A 21369-nucleotide genomic window follows, 5' to 3' on the forward strand; every position below is an offset into this window, starting at 1 on the left:
TAACAGTATTTTAAAGAAATGTGGTCAGTTAATGTCTTGGCTAACGTAAGCATACTAGTGTGACAACTGTGTCTTGTAAATAGCTTTTTTTAGATTGTAGATTGCTTTTCTTGTATATATGAGTGCTCATTTTTCTATTAAATGAACGCAGACATGTCCTGCTGCACCTACTGCAGCTCTGAGAATTCTAATTTGCTCCAGCACTTTCACTGCATGTCGGCTCTGAATTGAATATTAACTGCCCTCTGCACTGCTGTTTGCAGCTGCCCGCAGTCAACACCACAGCAGGCAGTCTCCCCCATCAATGCAAACCAACTTGTTTCTGCAGTTAATGTCTAATTTCATTAGCAGGCATGGTGATTGTAGCCTTTATAATGATTTTCAGCTGTTCAATAAGATTGCAAAGCTGGGTTATAATGCATACAATACAGTAACATATGTTAGCAAGCCGTTATTGACAACTTATATTTATTTATTGATCTATTTTGTATTTCAGGGAAAATCTTATCCCTTCAAGGGACCTTTTCCTCCCATGTGGAATCCATTTGTTGTGATGGATTTTAACAACCTCTGGAGAAAGATGGATGAAATGGGAAAGGAGGTACAGTATGTTGTCTTACAGTTATTAGGCAGTTTATATAATTCTATATAAAATCGTGGTGCCTGTGATGAAGCAGCAAGGAAAGAGAGGGGCCGGCTTTCCCACAAACCTGTACCAGTACTCCTCAATCCTGCCATTCAGTCCCAGGGTTCTCTCCCCTCTCCTCTTCTTGGGGCTCCCAGTATTTAGCATTTGCTACATTTTTAATCAGCATTTCACAGAAGCACAACCGAGAGAAATACCTCGAAACCGTGTTTGAGTGATAAATCCATTAAATTCCAGAGCATTTTTTCAGATTCTAAATTTAGATGCAACCCAAGACATGTGTCAGTGCATCTAATACATAACAAGCTGAAGAATCCAAAGGCATTGCATGCTCCGTGTGTTTGCCTTATGCTCATTAAGATGAGACTTGGAGGTACATCTGTAAAAATGTCAAATGGAATAATTTAAACGACCCCCTACTGACTTAATCTGCAGCGCTTTGTAAGATTACAACTATGTAGAGCTGTGAAACAAATTCGAGCAGTTAACTGTGGAAATATATGAATGCACTTTACCCACATCTTGCTACTTTGAAAGTATGTTTAAGGCTGGTTTAGTTTGGTGGCCTGTCTATGGCTCCAGTTATTTCTACCCATTTTGAAATTCCCAATTCAAAACTCCTTGCCTTAGCAGGTCACCTACTGTTGGAAGGCTGTGTTCATGTTTTGCATGATCAGTATGGGTCGCTGAAGCACAAAGCTGTCGACTATTCCCCTCAAGAAGGCCAGTCCCAGATTGTATGACTCATCCTGCAATGACATGGCAGTGCCTTCACTGAATGACCCACAAGAAATCCCCAATATTAAATGGGTCTTTACGATGAAGCCGACTACGCCAAACATAGGGAGGCATTTCCACAATTTGAAATGATCAGTGACGTCATCTTAAAATATTCTAACAAAGACCTGGCTCCTCTGTAGATCCCTAGAGAAGCGCCATGGAAAGCACCACATGCAGAGGAGTGGGATAAAATGACCATGAAGGAACTCTTCAACAAACTCTGCTGGACAAGGTACAGTGCGAGCCCTTGAGTTTTATATTGCAGCAAAACCAGCTTGGCCTTTCTCTCCACATTAAGCCCAGGGTTGCTGCTGAGTGGATTACAGCACATATAAGCTGTCAGGAACTCTTTCAGGACCAGAAGGTTCAGAAGCTGTAACTGCTGGTTCATTTCCACATTGGCAGGTTTGTTACTGTAGGCTCGCCATCTTGTGGTCCAAAAAGGAGATGAAGAAGCTGCTCTTCCTGTTTAGACTAAAGATAACGACTGTATGAATTAAAGCGCTTAACCATCTATGTATATTCCTAGTAGTATATATGAAGTAGTAAATCATTATCTTATTATAACTGCTAAATATATATATTTAATCTTTTTTTGAAAGAAACATGGTAAATACATTTTTTTATGGTTTAATTCACAATTAAACAGTACCTACTCAAAGTTCCATTAGCATTTCTGAAAGGAAAAAAACACCTGTTGATGTTGCACAACTAGAAATAAACTACTTAGGATTTCTGATAACCTGGAAAACTGAAATGTAAGATAGTTAAAGGTAAAAACCCAGCACTTGGCAAAACCCTTTCCCCTAAAAGAAATGCTGATATCTTGCTTGATAAGATAACAAGTCAATCCTGCTGGCATCCATTCAAGTGGACTGTTGGAATATGACACCTACATTGTATTTTTTAACCTGCAGTTTGCTGACGGGACACATCACGCAGTGGTCTTAACGGTTATCGATTTTAGCAGGAAAAACTCTTGCACTGAGTGCAGGTTTGAGAAAGCACTGTAGATTCAGCTCACTTCACCCACCTCATTGGGGCATTCAGCTGAATGTATTGTTATTTGTCCTGGATATGTACGCATGGGTTTAGTGGTGCATCCTCCTTTACATGGGGTCTGTAGGTCGGCAGGAGTAACTCTTCTTTAAATGAGATGCTGCTTGTGGGAGTGAAGTCAAGTGAATGGTAGTCTTTGCCATAAGCAAATGCATTTATTTACACTGCAGCATCCCAGCTATTAACTCTTTGTAAGACAATTGTAAGCTTCTAGCCTTGAAACTCCTCCATGGGCAAACCGGTTACTTTGGATACAAGTTTATTGTTCATTATTGTCCAAAAAATCATGATATTTAAGCATCTCTAGAGAGGAAAATATATCCATGATATAGACCACACATTTTGAGATACTGTGTTATTTTCTCAGTCTTCTCTACCTGGGCGGTTATTTGGATAAGAGCGTCTGTGATCCCACAGCAGCCTACACAACCTGGATACAGTATTTGTCAAATGATTCACTCAATTCTTAGTGGCTCAATTCTGATCTCCACATTGCAATGTTTTAAGAAAGCGCTTTATCCAGCGGCTTAGACAAACTTCTGTGTGCATTGGATCTCAATACCATTAAATAATGTGAATGTTTCATTTTAAACAGGATACAACGCGCTGTAAATACAGATTTATAATGTAGATATGAAATGCGGTAATTAATAGAACACTGACAGAATGAATTTAGGGAGTCACCTATCTGCTGTTCAGTCTGTTTTTTCCCTCAAATAATGTACTTGTCAGTACATTTCAGTGAAACACAGATCTATAATGTTAGGGCCAATGCACACTGGAGAGAAATAAACACATAAATAAGCTTATTGATTTAAATGAACTAATGCACACCGCAGGCAAAGCTTATAGAAAACTGTTTTTGTAACGCTGTGTCATGAAAAATCTAACCTTTTGTTTACATTTGTACATATGTTATCATCACAAAATATATGAAACAGGGGTTACTTAATTCCCCAAAAGCTAAAACCCTCTAATACTTGTTGTTTTCAGCCATGAAGCGGGACAGCTGAAACGTGGACTTCTCTTACATTCTGTACAGACCAGGTTTCTTGCGGGTTCGAGTGGCCATGGCAAAATACTTTTTTTATTACAAATAAACACTAAATGAAATTATACATCAATAATACTTCATTAGTTTAATTGCGTATAAGAAAAACATCTTTTATGACTTGTAAGTAACATAATATTTTAAAATATTGAAAACATTAATGTAAAACTGGGCACTGATATGAATAAGGGTGCACAGTCGAGACCGGGCGCTGTATCGAGCATATACAATAATGTCTTTACAGATGGTACCGAGCTGCATTCTGTGATTCTCTCAGTAAAGTTTCATCAAAGGGGTGGTAAAGTAAAAATACAATAGTTTTATTGGTTTAACCCAAAGCTGTTCACATATGATACAGGGCATCTGCTTTTTGGCAGACTTTTCATTTTAAAGGTATCACGCAAAATTCATAATCAATTGTATTCTGACCCCCATTTTTTTAAATAATTGATTATTACTTGTTTCCTAACATAATCACATTTGTTTTTCGAACTAAAGCTGAAGATAATTATATTAACACCACTGTAATAACAAGGAGGTACTGCTAAAACCAAAGGGCTAAATTATTCTAGGAAGGTCTTCTGCTTTGGAACACGCCCATAAATTGAAAGATCCCTTTGTAACCACATGTTAAAGTTTTTTTTTTTTTTTTTTTTGTGTTTTGTTAGTAAAATTGAGTTGCATTCTCTGTTTCTGATTTTTTTGTTATAGTAATTCCTAAATATTATGGAATATTATAGTGTCATGAATTTGATACTTGTCTTTTAAAAACAAATTAGAACCATCTGCTTATTGAGTGAATTTTAAAGCATGTACCAAATAAATACCTTTTTAAATTAGGATTATTTTTAATAAATATAGCCAGCAGTTCAGTTCCAATAATAAACAGAAAGGGGGATATACACCTGCCCTGACGAATGCCTCTATGTAAGAAAAATCTAGGTATGGTGCCAAAAGCCAATGAGACAGAACTATTGATTCCATTCTAGAGAGTTTTAAAGACACCAATATTTTTTTTTTTTTTTTCTCCAAAGACAAGTCAAGTGCCTTAAATATAAAATGATGCATAACACAGTCAAATGCTTTATAGAAGTCAACTAAGAATGAGACCCCTTTATTCCTCTTGATTTCATTTGCTGCCTGGATCATCCCTCCACAACCCAGGTGTATATCTCTTATTTAAAAGTCCACATTGCTGTATGTTTTATTCATCTACTCTCCTGTCACTGCAGCACCGCCCGGCAGTTTGCCAACGTGTTTGTGAACGTGAACGTCACCTCGGAGCCTCACGAAGTCTCAGCTCTCTGGTTCCTGTGGTACGTCAAGCAGTGCGGAGGAACCACGAGGATATTCTCCACTACCGACGGGGGGCAGGTAAGCAGAGAGAGCGAGAGAGAGAGTCTGTGCTGTCTGAGCCGAGAGGTGACTGTGGTAGAATCACAAATAAAAATGAGTAACATCTGTTCTTCACAGCTCCATTGTTGTCGTTATTGAAAAGTGTGAATAGCGTCATTTAATGTGACAGTGTTTTTAAAACACAAGAATAAACCAAAATATTCTTACCAAATCTTTCTTTTTTTCATTAAAACATGATGTCATTTAATAGTAAGTAGACACAGAATCCTGTGTTTTATTGAAGACTGAAGTTATTTGTCTGTCAATGAAAATTAAAAAACTGGCTCTACACTGCCCCCTACCAACATTTACATACTGTACATACATTGTAGGCTGAGTTATCCAACTATTAAGCAGTGTTACTGCCTGGTTATTAGTGTGGCTTACTATTTCCTCAAAACATAAACTACAAATGAGACAATATAAAAAGTAAATAGCAACTTGTTTTCTGTTTATGTCATGTTGTACAGTGTTCCAATATATTTGTGTTGCTCTCAATTTCCGAATGTTAAACTAGCTCAGTTTGCAGTCTGTCAGCCAGAATTGTTAAAACGCAGTGTGGCAGGCTGGCGAGTGGATAGAGGCCCAGAGACAGACTGCAGTTCAAAAAAAATAACTATTTTATTATAAATAAACAAAAATAAAGTGCACAAGGGCAAAATAACAGATACTCAAACACAAATAAAGCAAAAACAAAACTCACAAAAATAAAGTTTCCAGGCTGGGCAATGCCTTCTCTGGATTTAGAAAATTCAAAAACCACAAAACAAACACCAACCTGCTTCCTCAGCTCCCTCTCCCCAAATGAGAAGCAGAGGCCTCCTTTTATATCAGGTGGCTGGGCGCTGATTGATCGTTAATCAACCTAATCAACTAATCAACCCCAGCCACCTGAACATAATAAACCCAGGCAGGTAGGGGAAGTTAACCCCATCCCTGCCAATTTCTAAAGAGCAGAGCTTTGCTCTGCCACACACCTCCCCCCATGTACAACGTACACCGGCCGCCCCTTCCCCCCCTCCCCCCCCCCCCCCCCCCCCTCCCCCCCAAGAGTCCAATTATGTCCCTTGGGTGGGCTGTTATGGTGGGTGGTGGTGGGCGGGGTTGATGTCGGAGCCCCCAAGCCTTCTTTGGTTGAGGGGGCCCCGAATCTCCAAGGTAGCACGGCGACGGCGGCCCGGCTCCCTCTGGTGGCGGAGGCGGCGGACGGCGGCCCGGCTCCCTCTGGTGGCGGAGGCGGCGACGGCGGCCCGGCTCCCTCTGGTGGCGGAGGCGGCGACGGCGGCCCGGCTCCCTCTGGTGGCGGAGACGGCGACGGCGGCCCGGCTCCCTCTGGTGGCGGAGGCGGCGACGGCGGCCCGGCTCCCTCTGGTGGCGGAGGCGGCGGCGGCGGCCCGGCTCCCTCTGGTGGCGGAGGCGGCCCGGCGGCGGAGGCGGCCGGCTCCCTCTGGTGGCGGAGGCGGCGGCGGCGGCCCGGCTCCCTCTGGTGGCGGAGGCGGCGGCGGCGGCCCGGCTCCCTCTGGTGGCGGAGGCCTCCTTTTATATCAGGTGGCTGGGCGCTGATTGATCGTTAATCAACCTAATCAACTAATCAACCCCAGCCACCTGAACATAATAAACCCAGGCAGGTAGGGGAAGTTAACCCCATCCCTGCCAATTTCTAAAGAGCAGAGCTTTGCTCTGCCACACGCAGCATTACAAAAAATTGACAGGAATAAAACCTATGGAGGTTTGAAAGCCTTTCAGTAAGGTTTGAGAAGTTATCAGATCATTATTGTGCTACAGTGTGACTTGAGAATGAACTGGACTGGCTTCTTTCTGCTTATGTCAGCTGAAAGAATAGGAGGCATCAAACTGTGGGCAAGTGTCTATCTCCACCACCCCGGTTCAAAAAGGGGGATGTAGCCCAGACCGTAACATGTGCTGCATTAACTGCTAAACATGTCAACTATTAAAGCAGCAGAAAGAAGCATATTCAAGGTTGAAAACGTTGCCTGTTAATGAATGGAAGTGCAAGCTGTCAGTGTAGTTATGTATTATTAAAGAAAGTTGTGCAATTGCAAACACGGTTCATGGAAACAGTTAAGTGGCCATCTGCTCTCCAAATCTGCATGACAATGGAGCGGAGTGTGACAGAGCATGTTAATTTGGAGAAGATTGTTAGCTGCTATTACACCAATCCTGCAGTTGTGCCTCCAGATGGACACACTTTGTTGATGTCTAATAATTCAGTTGTGAAAGTTGTTTTAGAACTGACTGTATCATTGACGGAAAATTAACAGGTCCCTTGTTTATCAGTGTGTATTCTTACCCAGGTCACCACTGTTCTCAATGTTTTTAAAGACCTGAATTGATAGATTTATTGGAGCTAAAACAAGTACAGATATAAAAAACATCAGAACATATTCAACTTGCCCTGTGTGCCCAGAGCTCTATTTTAAACACAGTAACCTGACCTGTTTTAATGCATATATTGGATTTGAAGTGCCATTACTATACACTTTACATCCAAACATTTTTGACATGGTTATCTGTCCAGGACCCAAAAAATATAACCCTTTGCTGCCTGGTATCTGGCACCAAGTTGTGTACAGAACATTATTTTATATATTAAAGTGGTCTTAAAGGGGCCGGTGTACATTATCCTGATGTACTCTTTTTAGTTATGCTAAAACATTTCTTAGAAAAGATTCTATATGGATTAATAAAATGTTGATATTAAATGTTCAAACCAAGAAACTAGGAATTTCCAGGGAAGACATCCTGAAGCCTTAAATGCAAAATGATTTGTTTTGATAAAACATATATTTACATAATATTATTAATTTCACAGCACTTTGATTGCAAAGCACTGATGATCTCATCATCTTGTAACCAAGGAAACCTAGGCCAGGATCAACTAATATTGATCTGTTGAGGCACACTCAGTCTTTTATATACATTAAATATATAGTGGGGATTTAAACTGGTTTACATTTATAGTTGAAGGTGTAAAACACATATTACCGCTCTATGTTGTTTAAGTATAAAAGTAAAAAAAAAATTCAACCATTCTGTGCTAAGTGTCTCCTTCCCTATCTAATATGCATATACATGTATAGGACAGACAGGACAGGACAGCTGTAGCGTCAGAGAGGGTCATAATATCATTCTATGTGTGAAAGTAGCAGAATTGAAATATTTAGAGGGGTGTCCTAAGCCATTCTCTGTGTCTACTTGTTTTTTGGTCACAAACTTCCTCACTGACAAAGAATGCTTTAAAAAAGAGTCATAAACTAACTGCTGGACAAGTGTTTTATCTTCCCCCATCGCTGAATGAATCATTTGGCGCCAGCAGTATCTTGCTGAAGGCAAGCCAGGCAGTTTTGGGTGCTTTGACACCTCGGACAGAAAACAGTCCATCTCATAAATCCAGCTGACGGGGAGAAACAGCTGACCAATTGAGAACAAGAGGCCGACTAGGAACTAGAACAACCAAAGAGAAACACCCGGGCACAGCCCAAAATAAACAATCTGACCAATCACAGGGTCGAAGTGAGAATCACAAAAGCACCCGCGTGACTTTCAAAGGACATGCTTCTCATACGTGCTTCCCACACTAAGCAAGGAACAGGGCTCCAGGCAAGAGAAAGAAAGTTTCTGAAGTCATGGGAGCATAATTGCTCGAATTCACGGAAGGCAAGGAAGAACCAATGTTCTGAAGAATGGCTAAAATCAGCTTTGAAGAGAGGCATAGCTCTTTGTCCTACGAGAGACTGAAACAGTAAACAGGACTCTACTTTGATCTGAAAACGGGTCTTGGTTTCCACGTCGCTCCATGAAATGAACGGAAGCATAGCAAGCAGCTGGGCATGTACTAGCCGTACAGAAGAATTGCAACAAGAACGCTTCTACAAACGCATTCTCTGAACTGAGTTGTATCTGCTCAACTGAACTACTTTCAGTTGGAAAACTGCCAACAAGACTATTAGAAATCAAGAAGCTGATCTACAGTAATTAACTGTAGGAAATGCTATCAAGTTAGTGGATAAATTGTTCTAGGAATAGAATATAACTTCCTGTTTTAGAGTGTGTAAGAAATGTATTTTGTTTGTTGAAATGTGAGAGAATTTGATCATTGCCTCATTTTTGAGTTTATTTGAATATATAATCAATTTAAGTTGATAGCATATTAGTTTGGTAGATCATGTCTAAACTAAATAAATTAACATGGTAAAACTAATTTGCTAAATTAGGATCTGGAAAATTGGATTCCATTCTGAATGGGAAGTTGAATTAATTCTTGTGCATTTTGATACAACGAGAAAAGAGTATTGAAAATGCTAACGCAAAGTAGACACTTTGTGTGATCAGCCATAATTAATATTAATATATTAACCATGTATACTAATAATGTTATGGTCATTGTACTCGACTGTGAAGTCAATGAACTGCATACTATTTACTCGTATCTTTATCCAATAGCCTTTCCTTTCAGTAATATTAGATTAGTTGTGCACCCTTTTTTATTCTTAAATAAACTATTGTTTTATATTTATGACACGTTGTGTCAATGTCGGTTATTGTCAAGGGACTCTGAGTTCTACATGATCCAGAACTTAAATATGGTATGTCTCATTTCTTACATTTTGACATCCCTTAGTGGGCGACTAGAGACTAATTTATATTTAAATAAACTGTATATCTAATTCACTACACAGCATTATCAAAATCAGATTGTAGACATTGTATTGATTGGCATGGAGCGTGCTCTCAGAGAAGCCTGTGTGCTTGTTCCCACTAGGAGAGGAAGTTTGTGGGCGGCGCAGGCCAGGTGAGTGAGCGCTTAATGGACCGACTCGGGGATCGAGTGAAGCTGGAGAGGCCGGTGTGCAGCATTGACCAGAGCGGGGACAACGTGGTGGTGGAGACCCTGAACCACGAGAAATATGAGGTGAGAGGGGCAGGCAGGCAACAGCAGTGTCAAACATCACTGCCAGTGAAGTCCTCCAACTACAGTGACTGCACTCTTCCCCGCCTGTGCCCCTTTTGTTTGTAATGTTAATCGTTCTTATTTTAGGCCAAATATGTCATCATTGCCACAGCTCCAGCACTGAACCTGAAGATACACTTTAACCCCCCGATGCCCCCCCTGAGAAACCAGCTGATCCACCGCGTCCCCACTGGCTCTGTCATCAAGTGCATGGTCTACTACAGAGAGGCTTTCTGGAAGAAAAAGGGTGAGTGTTTAGGAGTCTACCACTGGAATCGTAACAGAGATGGTTATAACTGATGCCTTTTAAAATCTTTAAAAGAGGAGCCTCCCTGGCATTATATATAACTGTGACAAAGTGGCTGAGTGGATGCAGGTGCAGGAGTGATGCGGTGCGTGAATGAAACAGACAGAGGTGATTGTAATCCAGTTTGGAAAGGATTTTATTAATTGTTTCTAGGTCTGGTGACCAAACAACAATCTCCCAGCAATAGACAACAATGTGTACTGCACGGGGTAAATAACAACAGGATTTCAGTCCCAAATAATAAACAAAAATATCCGCCCCACAATAGTACAAACACGGTCACCAGTGCTGGGTGCGTGCAGTAGTGCTCGTGGCGGGTGATACAAGTTTATTTAGTGACAGTTGTGAAGTGTTGTTCCGGCTTTGTACTGGCCAAGGTGACAGCTCCAGAAATGTGTTAGCCATCTGGTAATTCACAAACAAGATAAATTACTAACAGACACAAGAACAAAGAAAACACTCACGAAACTCTTACGTTCTCTGGGGTCTCTCACAGTCTGTCTAGGTTCTAATACAAAACCAATGTACTGCATTTACCCAGAAGGAATTCCCATTTTGAATCCTACTCGTAATGTTTACGGGTCCTCTGTACTGGATGTAGATTTACTATAGTCAAATATTGAAACTTTATGCTCACACTCACAGCACTGTTTTTTTTTTTTTTTAAATGTTTCTGGTTTTCCAGGGTACTGTGGCAGCATGGTGATTGAGGAGAAAGAAGCCCCAATTAGCCTGACACTGGATGACACCAAGCCTGACGGCTCTGCCCCTGCTATCATGGGGTAAAACATAAATACAATCATGATCCACAGCTGATAGTTCATATGAGCCTTGACCACTGGCTAGGCAACAAAGGAAAAGTGAAGAAGATAGGAGTAGATAACTGTTTCATTATTCTAATAGCACATGAGGGGAGTGAGATACTATCAGTGGTATGGTAAATTGAAGACTGGTGGCAAATCAGATATCTTGCTGTGGTTGGTCAAAATGTAATGCACTAATGTGTTTGCTGAGAAGTCAAACAACAGCTATATACATTTTGCATATTAAGTATGGTCAATTGAAGTCCTGTGTGTTAAATTCTTTGTAATTCTGTATTTGCATTATTGCAAGACAAAGAGTAATACAATAAAATACAACATGAAGCACATGCAGTAAATTCTGTACATTAGAGGCTAGCCATTCAAAACTAATTGAAGTTTGTTCCAAATGTGAGAATCCTATGTGTGTGTTGAATGAGATTTTCTTTTTTCAGTTTCATTCTCGCTAGCAAGGCCAGAAGGTTGGCAAGTTTGACCAAAGAAGAAAGGTAAATAATAATAATAATAATCATAGTAATAATAATAATAATAATCACATTTTTCTATTCCTAAATTCATCAAGAGTTTTTAATAAGTGCTTGGATTTTATTAAAGAAAAAACAAATACTTTTGATCAACAGCAAAAGAGTATGCTGCTTACACTAACTTGCATTATACCTGTGTACAGTGCATGTGAGACTCATAACTCTGGTCACAAACAGGTCATGACAGATCAAGCACAATATGATAAGCAATAGACATACTACACTGGCCCAAACCACATATACCTTAAAGGCCATTCTCTAGTAATGCCCGGGAACCCTAAGTATACATGTTAATAAACGTTAACCCTTACTTATTATTTAGGCTGATCAGGATTTGTGAAATTTACTCCAGAGTCCTTGGGTCCGAAGAAGCATTGCATGTAAGTTCTGAGTTTTCTGATGCTATTCCAGGATTAGTGACCAAAATCAGATGTCTTGTGACATGTGTACCTGACCGTTGAATATTTATTTGGGCTGAAAACATAATAGTTTTTTGATCATGCACATACTTGCTGAAACATTGTGATGAAGTCGTTATGAATGTTTTTTTTTTTTTTTTAAACAGTCTTTATAGGTGTGCAAATACACTAGATGGTGTACAGGTGTTTTGATTTAATTTTGTCATTTTTGTCATATGTCCGTCAGTTTATGGAAAATTCATAGGATAAATGATGAGTCATTGTTAACCGGTAACACTGTGTGTGTGTGCGTGTGTGTACCCTTCATTAAAACCCTTCTCCATGTGCTCTCTCCAGCCTGTGCACTACGAGGAGAAGAACTGGTGCGAGGAGGAGTACTCTGGAGGCTGCTACACTACATACTTCCCTCCGGGCATCATGACACAGTATGGAAAGTAAGTGAAGCCCGGATTCATGAATACTCTTCTTTAGTGAAATTAGAATTGAGCCCACAGCTTTCTTTTTTTTTAATCTTCGATTTTGTGTTCTATTGTAAATTGTTCATTTTCTCCTCTCTCATTCTTAGAGTCCTTCGGCAGCCGGTGGGCAAGCTATACTTTGCTGGGACTGAGACATCCACTGAATGGAGTGGCTACATGGAGGGGGCAGTGCAGGCTGGGGAGAGAGCAGCCAGGGAGGTGAGGACACTGCACTCTGTTATTACAGCACCTGGGGGGGGATGGGGGGGGGCACTGAAGCAATGCGAAGGTGGGTAGCATGGCAGCTGTCTATGCCAAACATCCCCCCCTGAATCCCCCCCCCCCCCCCCCCACCAAACATACCATGCTTTCTGGCAGCTCTGGAAATCATCTTGTATCTGATAGCTGTACTACTGTAATATCAAGGTCTAATATAGGTTTTGTTTTGTTTTTGTCTAAAGAATTTCATATAAAGAATTGAAATACAGACTGCATTGGTTGTTTGTAAAATGGGCTAAAGACAAATGAAACTACAGTACAACTGAATGCTTCTTGAAGTCAACAATCAAAGTGGTCTCATTGGTTTTCACCCCCCCCCCTCCCTCCCAGATTCTCTGTACTATGGGGCTGATCTCTGAAAGTGACATCTGGAAACCTGAGCCGGAGTCAGTGGTAGGTGTATTTTCTTTGCTTTTATCTTTACTTGTAGAGCTGCATTGTCAAATATTCTATGGATTTGATAGCTTCAGTTAATTCTTCAATTCTGCTAATTAACACAGCCAACCTCTCTGGCAGGCTGTTTTATATTTTTTTTTCCCAAAGTAATGCTCAGTTAGTTGTACATCTAATGGCTTAATTTTAACAGATCAACTTCAACAACAAAAGTAAGATTGTAAAGAAATTGTTCTTGCTGTCACTAAAATGATGTGGCCCTCTGTACCCGAGTAAGGGTTGTAGTTGCAGACTGTACACGAACCAGAGACCAGGCACACCACAAGCTAGTGTGTAGCTACAGCGCTCATCTCGCAGACGGGTCAGAAACAAGAACGGCAATGCATCACACAACAATGCCAGTCAGAAAACCTCAATAGAAATATTATGCATGTTGTTTCCTTTCAGGATGTGCCAGCACGACCCGTCACCTCAACGTTTTGGCAGAGGAACTTGCCGTCCATCCCAAGCTTCTTGAAAGTGATTGGGTGGTCTACGTTCCTGACCTCTGCCACAGCTGTGGGCCTCATGGCTTACAAAAAGGGTCTCCTCACCCGAAGCTAAGTCAAAAAGACTTGGTTAGAGGCTTCCACAAAATGTCTTTACCGTATGCCTTTTCTTTTTCTGTCACTCTCACTGTGTCCCTATTTTCTCCCAGGGAAATGTAAAGTAAGTGTCATTGTTTTGTCAAGTAATACTACTTTGACTAAAGACTTTTACTTAGGAAGAACAAATTGATTCATACTTTTTTTACAGTTTGACATTGTAACCCCATGGGGGTTCGTACATGGTGATTTTTGTTTATTGTAGATGTGAGAGTAAGCACTGCAGCTGCTTTCATATTTATACAAATATACAATGTTATCACTTTTTAATTAATTTATAGTGATTTTAATTGTATGGGGCCTCATTTTCACATCACAAATGTATTGTTCCAAGCTATCTTTCTGTCTAGGACTGTGTACCCAACAGTAGCTTGAATTAGACAGCGTTTCTCAGCTGTGGCTCTTTCAGACCCTTCCAAGCAGGGACCATGTTCATACTTCATTGGACGCATAGGCTCATTTTAAACAATGAAATGCCTTAATGGAACTTGGCTCTGGATTGTTTAATTCAATAATTAAAGAGATGATTGGAACATTGGACTGGAGTGAAAGAGCCACAAGTGAGTGCCACCGAATTAGACCATTATGAATATATTCCTTGAACACTCAAGATGCTTTCTGAAGTTTACACTCTGTTAATCTGCAGCTTAACATCATTGTCTGTCGTTACGTAATTAAGTTGAGTAATTAGGCCTCATTACATTTCTCATAAAAATACTAAATGTCTCCTAAAAGTCTTTACAGCACCAAGTAACTTTGCAGAAAGATAACCCTAGAATAAGTCATTTTAATTGCTTCAGTGTCTTCGACTAAAAAAAAAAAATATACAAAAAGTTTCCTGGGCTGCTGCTTTGAGTGGGGTCCTTCCTAGACCTGCATAGTAAAGGGTTAGAACAGGGGTGTTCGATTCTGGTCCTGGTTTTTGTTCTAACTCTACCCTAAATTACTTAAATCGATCAATTAAGTGCTTATTAGAAGCTTAGTTGCTCCAATTAATTAATTTAGGGTACAGCTGGAACAAAAACCAGGAGGGACACCGGCCCTCCAATACCAGGATTGCACACCCCTGGGTGAAAGTCTCGCAAGCTCATCACTAGCCAAAGGCTATTCATTATAAGTTTGGGCTTTTAAAGGGAATGGGTAGTCTCTCCTACAAGATTATGTTTTCATGAACTTGATCAGTAATAATAATACTTGCATAGTTTCTTACTCATTCTTTACTTTCTAAAATCATGGGAATGTAGCTTTTTCTCTTTTATAAATACAATTAAAGGTGTATTGACAAAGGGGAAAAAAATCATCCAGGAATGATGTAAAATACAGTTTTTTTAATAGAATATATAGGAATAGTTTTTTGTTTTGCTTTTAATTATTTTTTAAAATCATCAGAAAATATCCCACAGATACAATTCATCTTCCCCAATAACAGCAGCAGTGTGCGCACATTGCTGTAAAAATGCAAAACGCCAGTAACAGAGTTGCAGCATCTCCTGTTTTATGGGGTATAACCAAACCACCTATAGAATGACTCCAAAGTCATGCTTGCATTAAGAACAAAGTAGCACCATGTGCAATGGCAGCTTTTTACACACTTGGCAGCTACCCATCTACCATTTTACTCCCATAACACAGGAACCGCAAAACTAGTGTACGACGTGAAGTTTGGGTAACAGCCATTTATCATTATTATTATTATTATTATTAATTTGGCTGATACCTTTATCCAAGGTAACTTACAGGTGTTACAGAGCAGTAAAGGGTTACAATGCAATGTTAATATTTAAAAAACAGAGTAGTTTACAGTAAGTGCAAATAATCCTACTAAAAACAATATGAAATATGGATGCGACAAGTTAGGATTACAAGAAGTTGTATCTACAATGACATAGTAGCTGAGGATCCAGTAATGTGGTGCAGAGGTCAGGCAAATCCAGTGCATAGTAGGAGTGGTAGAACAAGAGATATAAAAATGCAGTCTAAACAGGTAGGTCTTGAGGAGACGGTGGAAGGCAGTGAGAGACAGAGCAGTCCTTAAGTTCTCCAGTAGCTGGTTCCACCACAGGGGCTATGGAAAGAGAAGGAGCGGGCATGGGAGGATGTAGAGTGGAGGGAAGGCATGACCGGCCTGTAGAGGAGGAACATATGGCATATCTGCTAAATGCGAGCAGAAATAGGTAGGCGGTGGAGGGTGCGAAGCAGAGTGGTAGCGAAGTTGGGAGAATACATATGCATTAAAGATGTCATCTCATTTGGCTTGGGGGGTGGAGCTTTATGTGAAATATTCTAACCAAGACTTAAGTCTACTTAAAATGTTTCTTCACAAAATTGTTTTCAGGAAGAATTTGCCCTTTCAGACAGACATAAACTGTAAGGTAAAAGCATAAAGGCAGTACCACAAACTTCACTTTGTGCATTTGTTCGTGCTTTCACGTACGCAGTGGGAAACAGTAGTAAAGTTATTACTGCGTACGGCAACTGACACGTAACACAAAGGTCGACGTGTAGTAAATAGAATATATATGTGGATGCTAAATAGATTCTGTGTCACTGTTCCAAAAATATAGTGAGTTTTGTCTGTGTGAGCGTATGCCTTACTGGAATTGTGGTGGTGTTATTTCCCAAGTGCCTCTGTGATTGTGACTGTATCAGTTTATTCTCCGTCGCCTTTCTTTTCTCTTGTTAAGATGTGTCACTAGCACAGGGGTTAAGAAATACCTCCAATCGGTGGTCTGCCAGCACCTCATGCCCGTCTTCGGCAATGTTTTAAATTGATTCTTGGCGGCTCTTCTTCCTGGTCCCGCCTCTTTGCACAGTGGGGGAACTATTGGCGAGTTCACAGCTTTGGATAATCCAAGGATTTATATAATTTTCTTACTCCTGTGCAGTTGGTCATTCAAGCAGCACCAAGCACATACAGAGGCAAAGTTGCAGTTTTAAGCTGTCATCACCACTACATTTGGTGAAAATAAAACACAGAGCACGTGCAAGGCAATGACAAACTATGACAAATTAGATGGTCGGATTAAACAACTGAATCTGTGAATTCGCCAGCCTCTACCACTCCCATGTGCTTAAGTTAAGTTTGTTGGCCCTGTCCACACCCTCCTTTTTAACATCATCTTGTAAAAAGGTAAACATGGATCCTAGAGAAGCAGTTAGTAAACATCACTGGAAAGCTGCAACTCACTGAAGGATTTACTTAACCCCTGTAGTGTTTTTGGAAGTTTTAAAACAGTCAACTGTGAATTTTTGGAAGTACCAATAAAGAAAAACGAATGCATTAATGGATAAATGTTCTGTTCCGTTCCTATGCTGTATCGTGCCAGTGAAATATCAAATTTGCAGTAGCCTCTGTACCATGTGCTATAAATCCATGGCACTCATTTGTATCATCATGCTTTATTAGTTTTTATTTTTTTATATATTAGTTGTCCCACTACTTTAAAATGCTGACCAAGCATCTTGACGTCAGAGCTGCTGTGTGTATGTGTTGTTAAATTGTCTTTGGTTGGATGCTAGTGCTGTAGAACATATTACTAGTGCTTTTGGAGATCCTGTATAATTTGTTTTAAGAGCTGTTAATAAAATAATATGGGGGAAAAAAAATTAAATCTTAGCCCATTTTAAATCTTTCGATACAGATTCAACTGTTATTTCAAGGTTTGCTCTGGAAAGGTTAGTTTCCACACCCAGGTAATTACACATGGGTAAACCAGAGCTGTAGTCTGGTTGGTTCTAAACTAAGTACAGGCATAGGACAAAGTTTTATTACACTATTCTTAATGCTATTGCCAACTAGATAAATATTTGAATAAATCTTAGCAATGACATAACTCACAGCTCAACTGATATATGACATGCATTTTGAGTACAAATCTTTAACTCAAGCTTTCCCCTCTCAGATTTCACTTCTTTTAACAATTCCAAGTTCAATTCTGAGGTAACACGTACCCTGCATAATGTTACTAGGATCTATATAGGTACAGCATTGTTTTTCCACACTTCACAGATAATACAATAACCACTACTTCTGGAAATACCATATTCGTGTCAGTGTTGGTCCATAGCTGGTTATTCCCACTGCAGACTGGTAAAATTGCTAAAATAATGTTTATAACAGATCCTGGTGAGCCAATAAACCAGCCAACATGGTAGTGTGGTGTGTGCAAAATTTAACTGTTGTACAGTGAGATTTTTTGTTTCTATTAATGCATAATTCTTAAGGGATATACAGAGATGGAGAGATATAATATGGAAATAGAGTGCACACACACGCAATGCCCCAGTTGTAAATTATTCAGCACCTGTAATTAACTCGCTCATTAGAGTAGAGGTGAGGGAGATTTTATAACCAGGTGTGTGCTATACTGAGGGTGGGGGAGAGGAGGTTAATTGGCAGAAAGGCTGTCTGAAGCCAAGAGGAAAATACTGCAAATAAAAAAAAAAAAAAAAAAAAAGAAAAAAGAAAATAAAAGCCCTGTATTAAATGAAGCTGCCAGGGGGTGCTACACATCGTACTGTATATACAGTAGCGTACAGCACTGTCACCTGAATTTTTACAAAGAATCTGTGCAGTGGAAATAATGTTTAATGGAAATAAGTAAATGTCACCTCTTCACTCACTGAAGCACCCTTGTTTCAAACAATAAAGTATACAAATGCAGAAGATCAGTCAGTACAGCGAATGGAGGCCAATCATTTCAGCCCAAACCACTTGCTACTAGCAGCTTATGGTTTTTCAAGGGTGTGGATGCCAAATAATTTTTTTTTTTTTTGTTTATTAAAACTGTATGCAAAACAGTACTTACAATAACACATTGGTAAAAAAAAAAAAACAACAACATGTTTTTTTAAAACAAATTTCAAAAGTGGAGAATGTGATCTAACAATGAAAAAAGTACTAATCCTTTCACATACATTTACACTGTACGAAGACGGCGACACATGCACGAGAAAGTTAATGGTATATCCACTGTACACTTCTGCACGTTAATGTAATGATATTCCTCTAAATTACCTGTGTTAGGTGTTGATCAGACCTGTACATATTATATAATATATATACTAATATATATATATATATATATATATATATATATATATATATATATATATATATTAGAGAGAAGAGAGACTAGGTTTTGCAAAGCAATTTCAGTGAAGTCGCAATCTAGGGCCTTGTTTTACAACAAATATGATCCACAATGTAGCTGGACAGTTTCTCCCACACCTGTTCTATAAGCATGTTTGATTATATCAGCTTGTTTTTATTTTATTTTTTAAGTGAGTGGGCAAAAGATATGATTACAGGAAACAAGACAAACATTTTTGAAAATAAATCTCTTTAAAATGCGACATCTATCAGATTAAATGAATACAGGACAAGCAGAAATTCCTAGGTTCTCTTTAGTATATTTGTTTTAGTGGAATGCTGTATGCCACACAGACCTGACTAATAAACAGAGAACCTCTGTTCCACCTCCTGAGAATATGGTATTTCAGGGACTTGTTTGGAAAATGTAGGTTGACACAGCTGGTTACCAAAGCAACCCAAATGTCAACAAAACCCTGTGGGTAAAAACATATGTCTCAACATCATTTCTGTAGGAAGATACTTTTCTTTTGAAGTCAGTTAAGTTGACACACAGTAATTTCCATTTGTAAGCAAAAAAAAAAAAAAAAAAACAAGACAAACAACAACAATACATCTAAAACACAATAACATTAAATAAAACAGGTTAAAGAGACATGAGACATGGCAAGCAGTGCATTATAATACGATGCTGAAGGGAAACAACCACTCATTGTTACCATAGCCACTGAACTAGTGAGTTTCAAAGAGGAAATTATAAAATACAGGATTCTACATCTACAATGTCTAACAGATGCTGTTCAGTATAGCCACAGCTCACTCTTGGGAAAACATTAAAATGATGGTTGACAGCTTTCTGCGATTTCTTCACAGCAACAGCCACTCTGTATAAGTTTGTATTTTCGTATAAAAATACATACACTCTGAAGTAAAATTATATATATAATTTCCAAAACATGAGAGTTAAACTTCATGCCGATTTGAACTCGGCTCTTGCCAAGATAAGCACCAACTAAGACGTAGCTTTGCAGTAAACTAATGTGATCCATCTGCTTGTCCATCCATTTGAATGGTTTTCCATCTGATGATGTAGATATGTCCAGGGATCAGCTCATTTTGTCTCCCCAGCACATCAGCACACACAACGGCTGCAATGCTGGCTCTGGGGATCAACCCAGTGCGGTCTCCCCAGTGCATCGGCATGACAACTGTCTGGACTGAGCTGAGTATGATACTTCCCTGGGGTCTTCAAGTGGGCACCTTCCATCCTTGGTGTTTCGTCAACCAGCCCACAACACCTCAAGAGGGCTCGACAGTGATTCTGGCATCCCAGCATCACCCCCCCCCCTCCATCCCCCACTCAGTTTAGCCCAGCTTACTTACCTGTACATTGCCGTTGCTTTCTTTCTATTGTGCTTGATTGCGTGTACGGTAGAAACAGTTCCGTCATAGCTTTACATCTAACATTGCTGACAATTCTACTGTTTATTTCTAGGGCTGATTGTTATACTAGATACATTCCCCCTGTATGCCATGCAGGTGGCAGTAGCGAGCAGCAAATAATGCCCAGCCCCAACAGTCCACTCAAATGTTTTCCCAAATCAGTTTAAATCATATTTAATAAAGCTTCATTTTTAATTTCTTAATCCTGCAGTAGCAACATACCTCTGACTAGGTGGCACTGTAGACTCAGGTCATCAGTGGTTTTTTCTTTTTCTTTTTTAAAAGCACGTGCTTAGTCACCGTCTTCTCAATGTGTAAATGAGCTGAAAAACCAGTGGTATGTGGTTTACATAAGGTGTTTTAACATCAGGCATGAAGAGGAATGTCACGCCAGATTTTAAAAAATGCACCAAAGCTAAATTTCCCATCTTCACCTTTTAATTGCCTTCTTTATGGAGCATTTATCAAGGTCATGACACCACCGTAGTACAGATGACAGGAAGCAATACACTGTATTGTAAGTTACTGGTTCATATTGAAATGGAACTAAAATAAATGTATAAAACACAGTGTTCATCTACAAACAAAGATAGACCTATTTTAACGGTCCAAACAGCTGCAGAGCTCAATAACGGCACCCTTCAAAAAATAAACCTGCTCCATCGCAGCGACATTTTGACAGCATTAATTAAATATAGCCACTACTGCCAAATGGCTATAATTTGTAATGATGTGCAACAGAATACGACAGTTACACACACTTTAATTAAAATCTATGTTTCCTTGCTTTTCTGATTTCATGCAAGATAAAGCAGAGATAATGTGGTCTTCTCTATTACACGTGTACAGACATTCACAACAATAAAATGTTGAAGACAAACATGGTATTTTTTTTTACAAACAAGTAATTGACTATTTGTCCCAGGGCTATTCTTTATCAAAACACCTTGCTGCTCTATAGTATTGTTTCCCATGAAAAGGATTACTCAAATATACAGTGTAGAGTGAAGTTGCATTATAGAGCTGTACAATGATTTAATAGCTACTGTAGACCAAAGGGCAGCAATGGGAAGAGTGGGAGTAAGC

General features: G+C 39.5%; 1 protein-coding gene across 1 annotated transcript in view; it reads left to right on the plus strand.

Annotated features, from left to right (window-relative positions):
* Positions 1 to 15501, plus strand: part of LOC121327998 (amine oxidase [flavin-containing]-like) — a 47477-nt gene extending 31976 nt beyond the window's left edge. The window contains exons 4-15 of the mRNA XM_041272414.1: positions 497 to 601; positions 1567 to 1658; positions 4769 to 4910; positions 9715 to 9864; positions 9991 to 10150; positions 10896 to 10992; positions 11466 to 11519; positions 11878 to 11935; positions 12311 to 12408; positions 12540 to 12651; positions 13042 to 13104; positions 13552 to 15501. Coding sequence (XP_041128348.1) covers positions 497 to 601; positions 1567 to 1658; positions 4769 to 4910; positions 9715 to 9864; positions 9991 to 10150; positions 10896 to 10992; positions 11466 to 11519; positions 11878 to 11935; positions 12311 to 12408; positions 12540 to 12651; positions 13042 to 13104; positions 13552 to 13707 — 1287 coding nt within the window. The 3' untranslated portion in view covers positions 13708 to 15501. The remainder of the gene's footprint in view (positions 1 to 496; positions 602 to 1566; positions 1659 to 4768; positions 4911 to 9714; positions 9865 to 9990; positions 10151 to 10895; positions 10993 to 11465; positions 11520 to 11877; positions 11936 to 12310; positions 12409 to 12539; positions 12652 to 13041; positions 13105 to 13551) is intronic.
* The last annotated feature ends 5868 nt before the right edge of the window (positions 15502 to 21369 follow it).

The sequence above is a fragment of the Polyodon spathula genome, chromosome 15 (assembly GCF_017654505.1).
Source record: "Polyodon spathula isolate WHYD16114869_AA chromosome 15, ASM1765450v1, whole genome shotgun sequence".
Lineage (NCBI taxonomy): Eukaryota > Metazoa > Chordata > Actinopteri > Acipenseriformes > Polyodontidae > Polyodon > Polyodon spathula.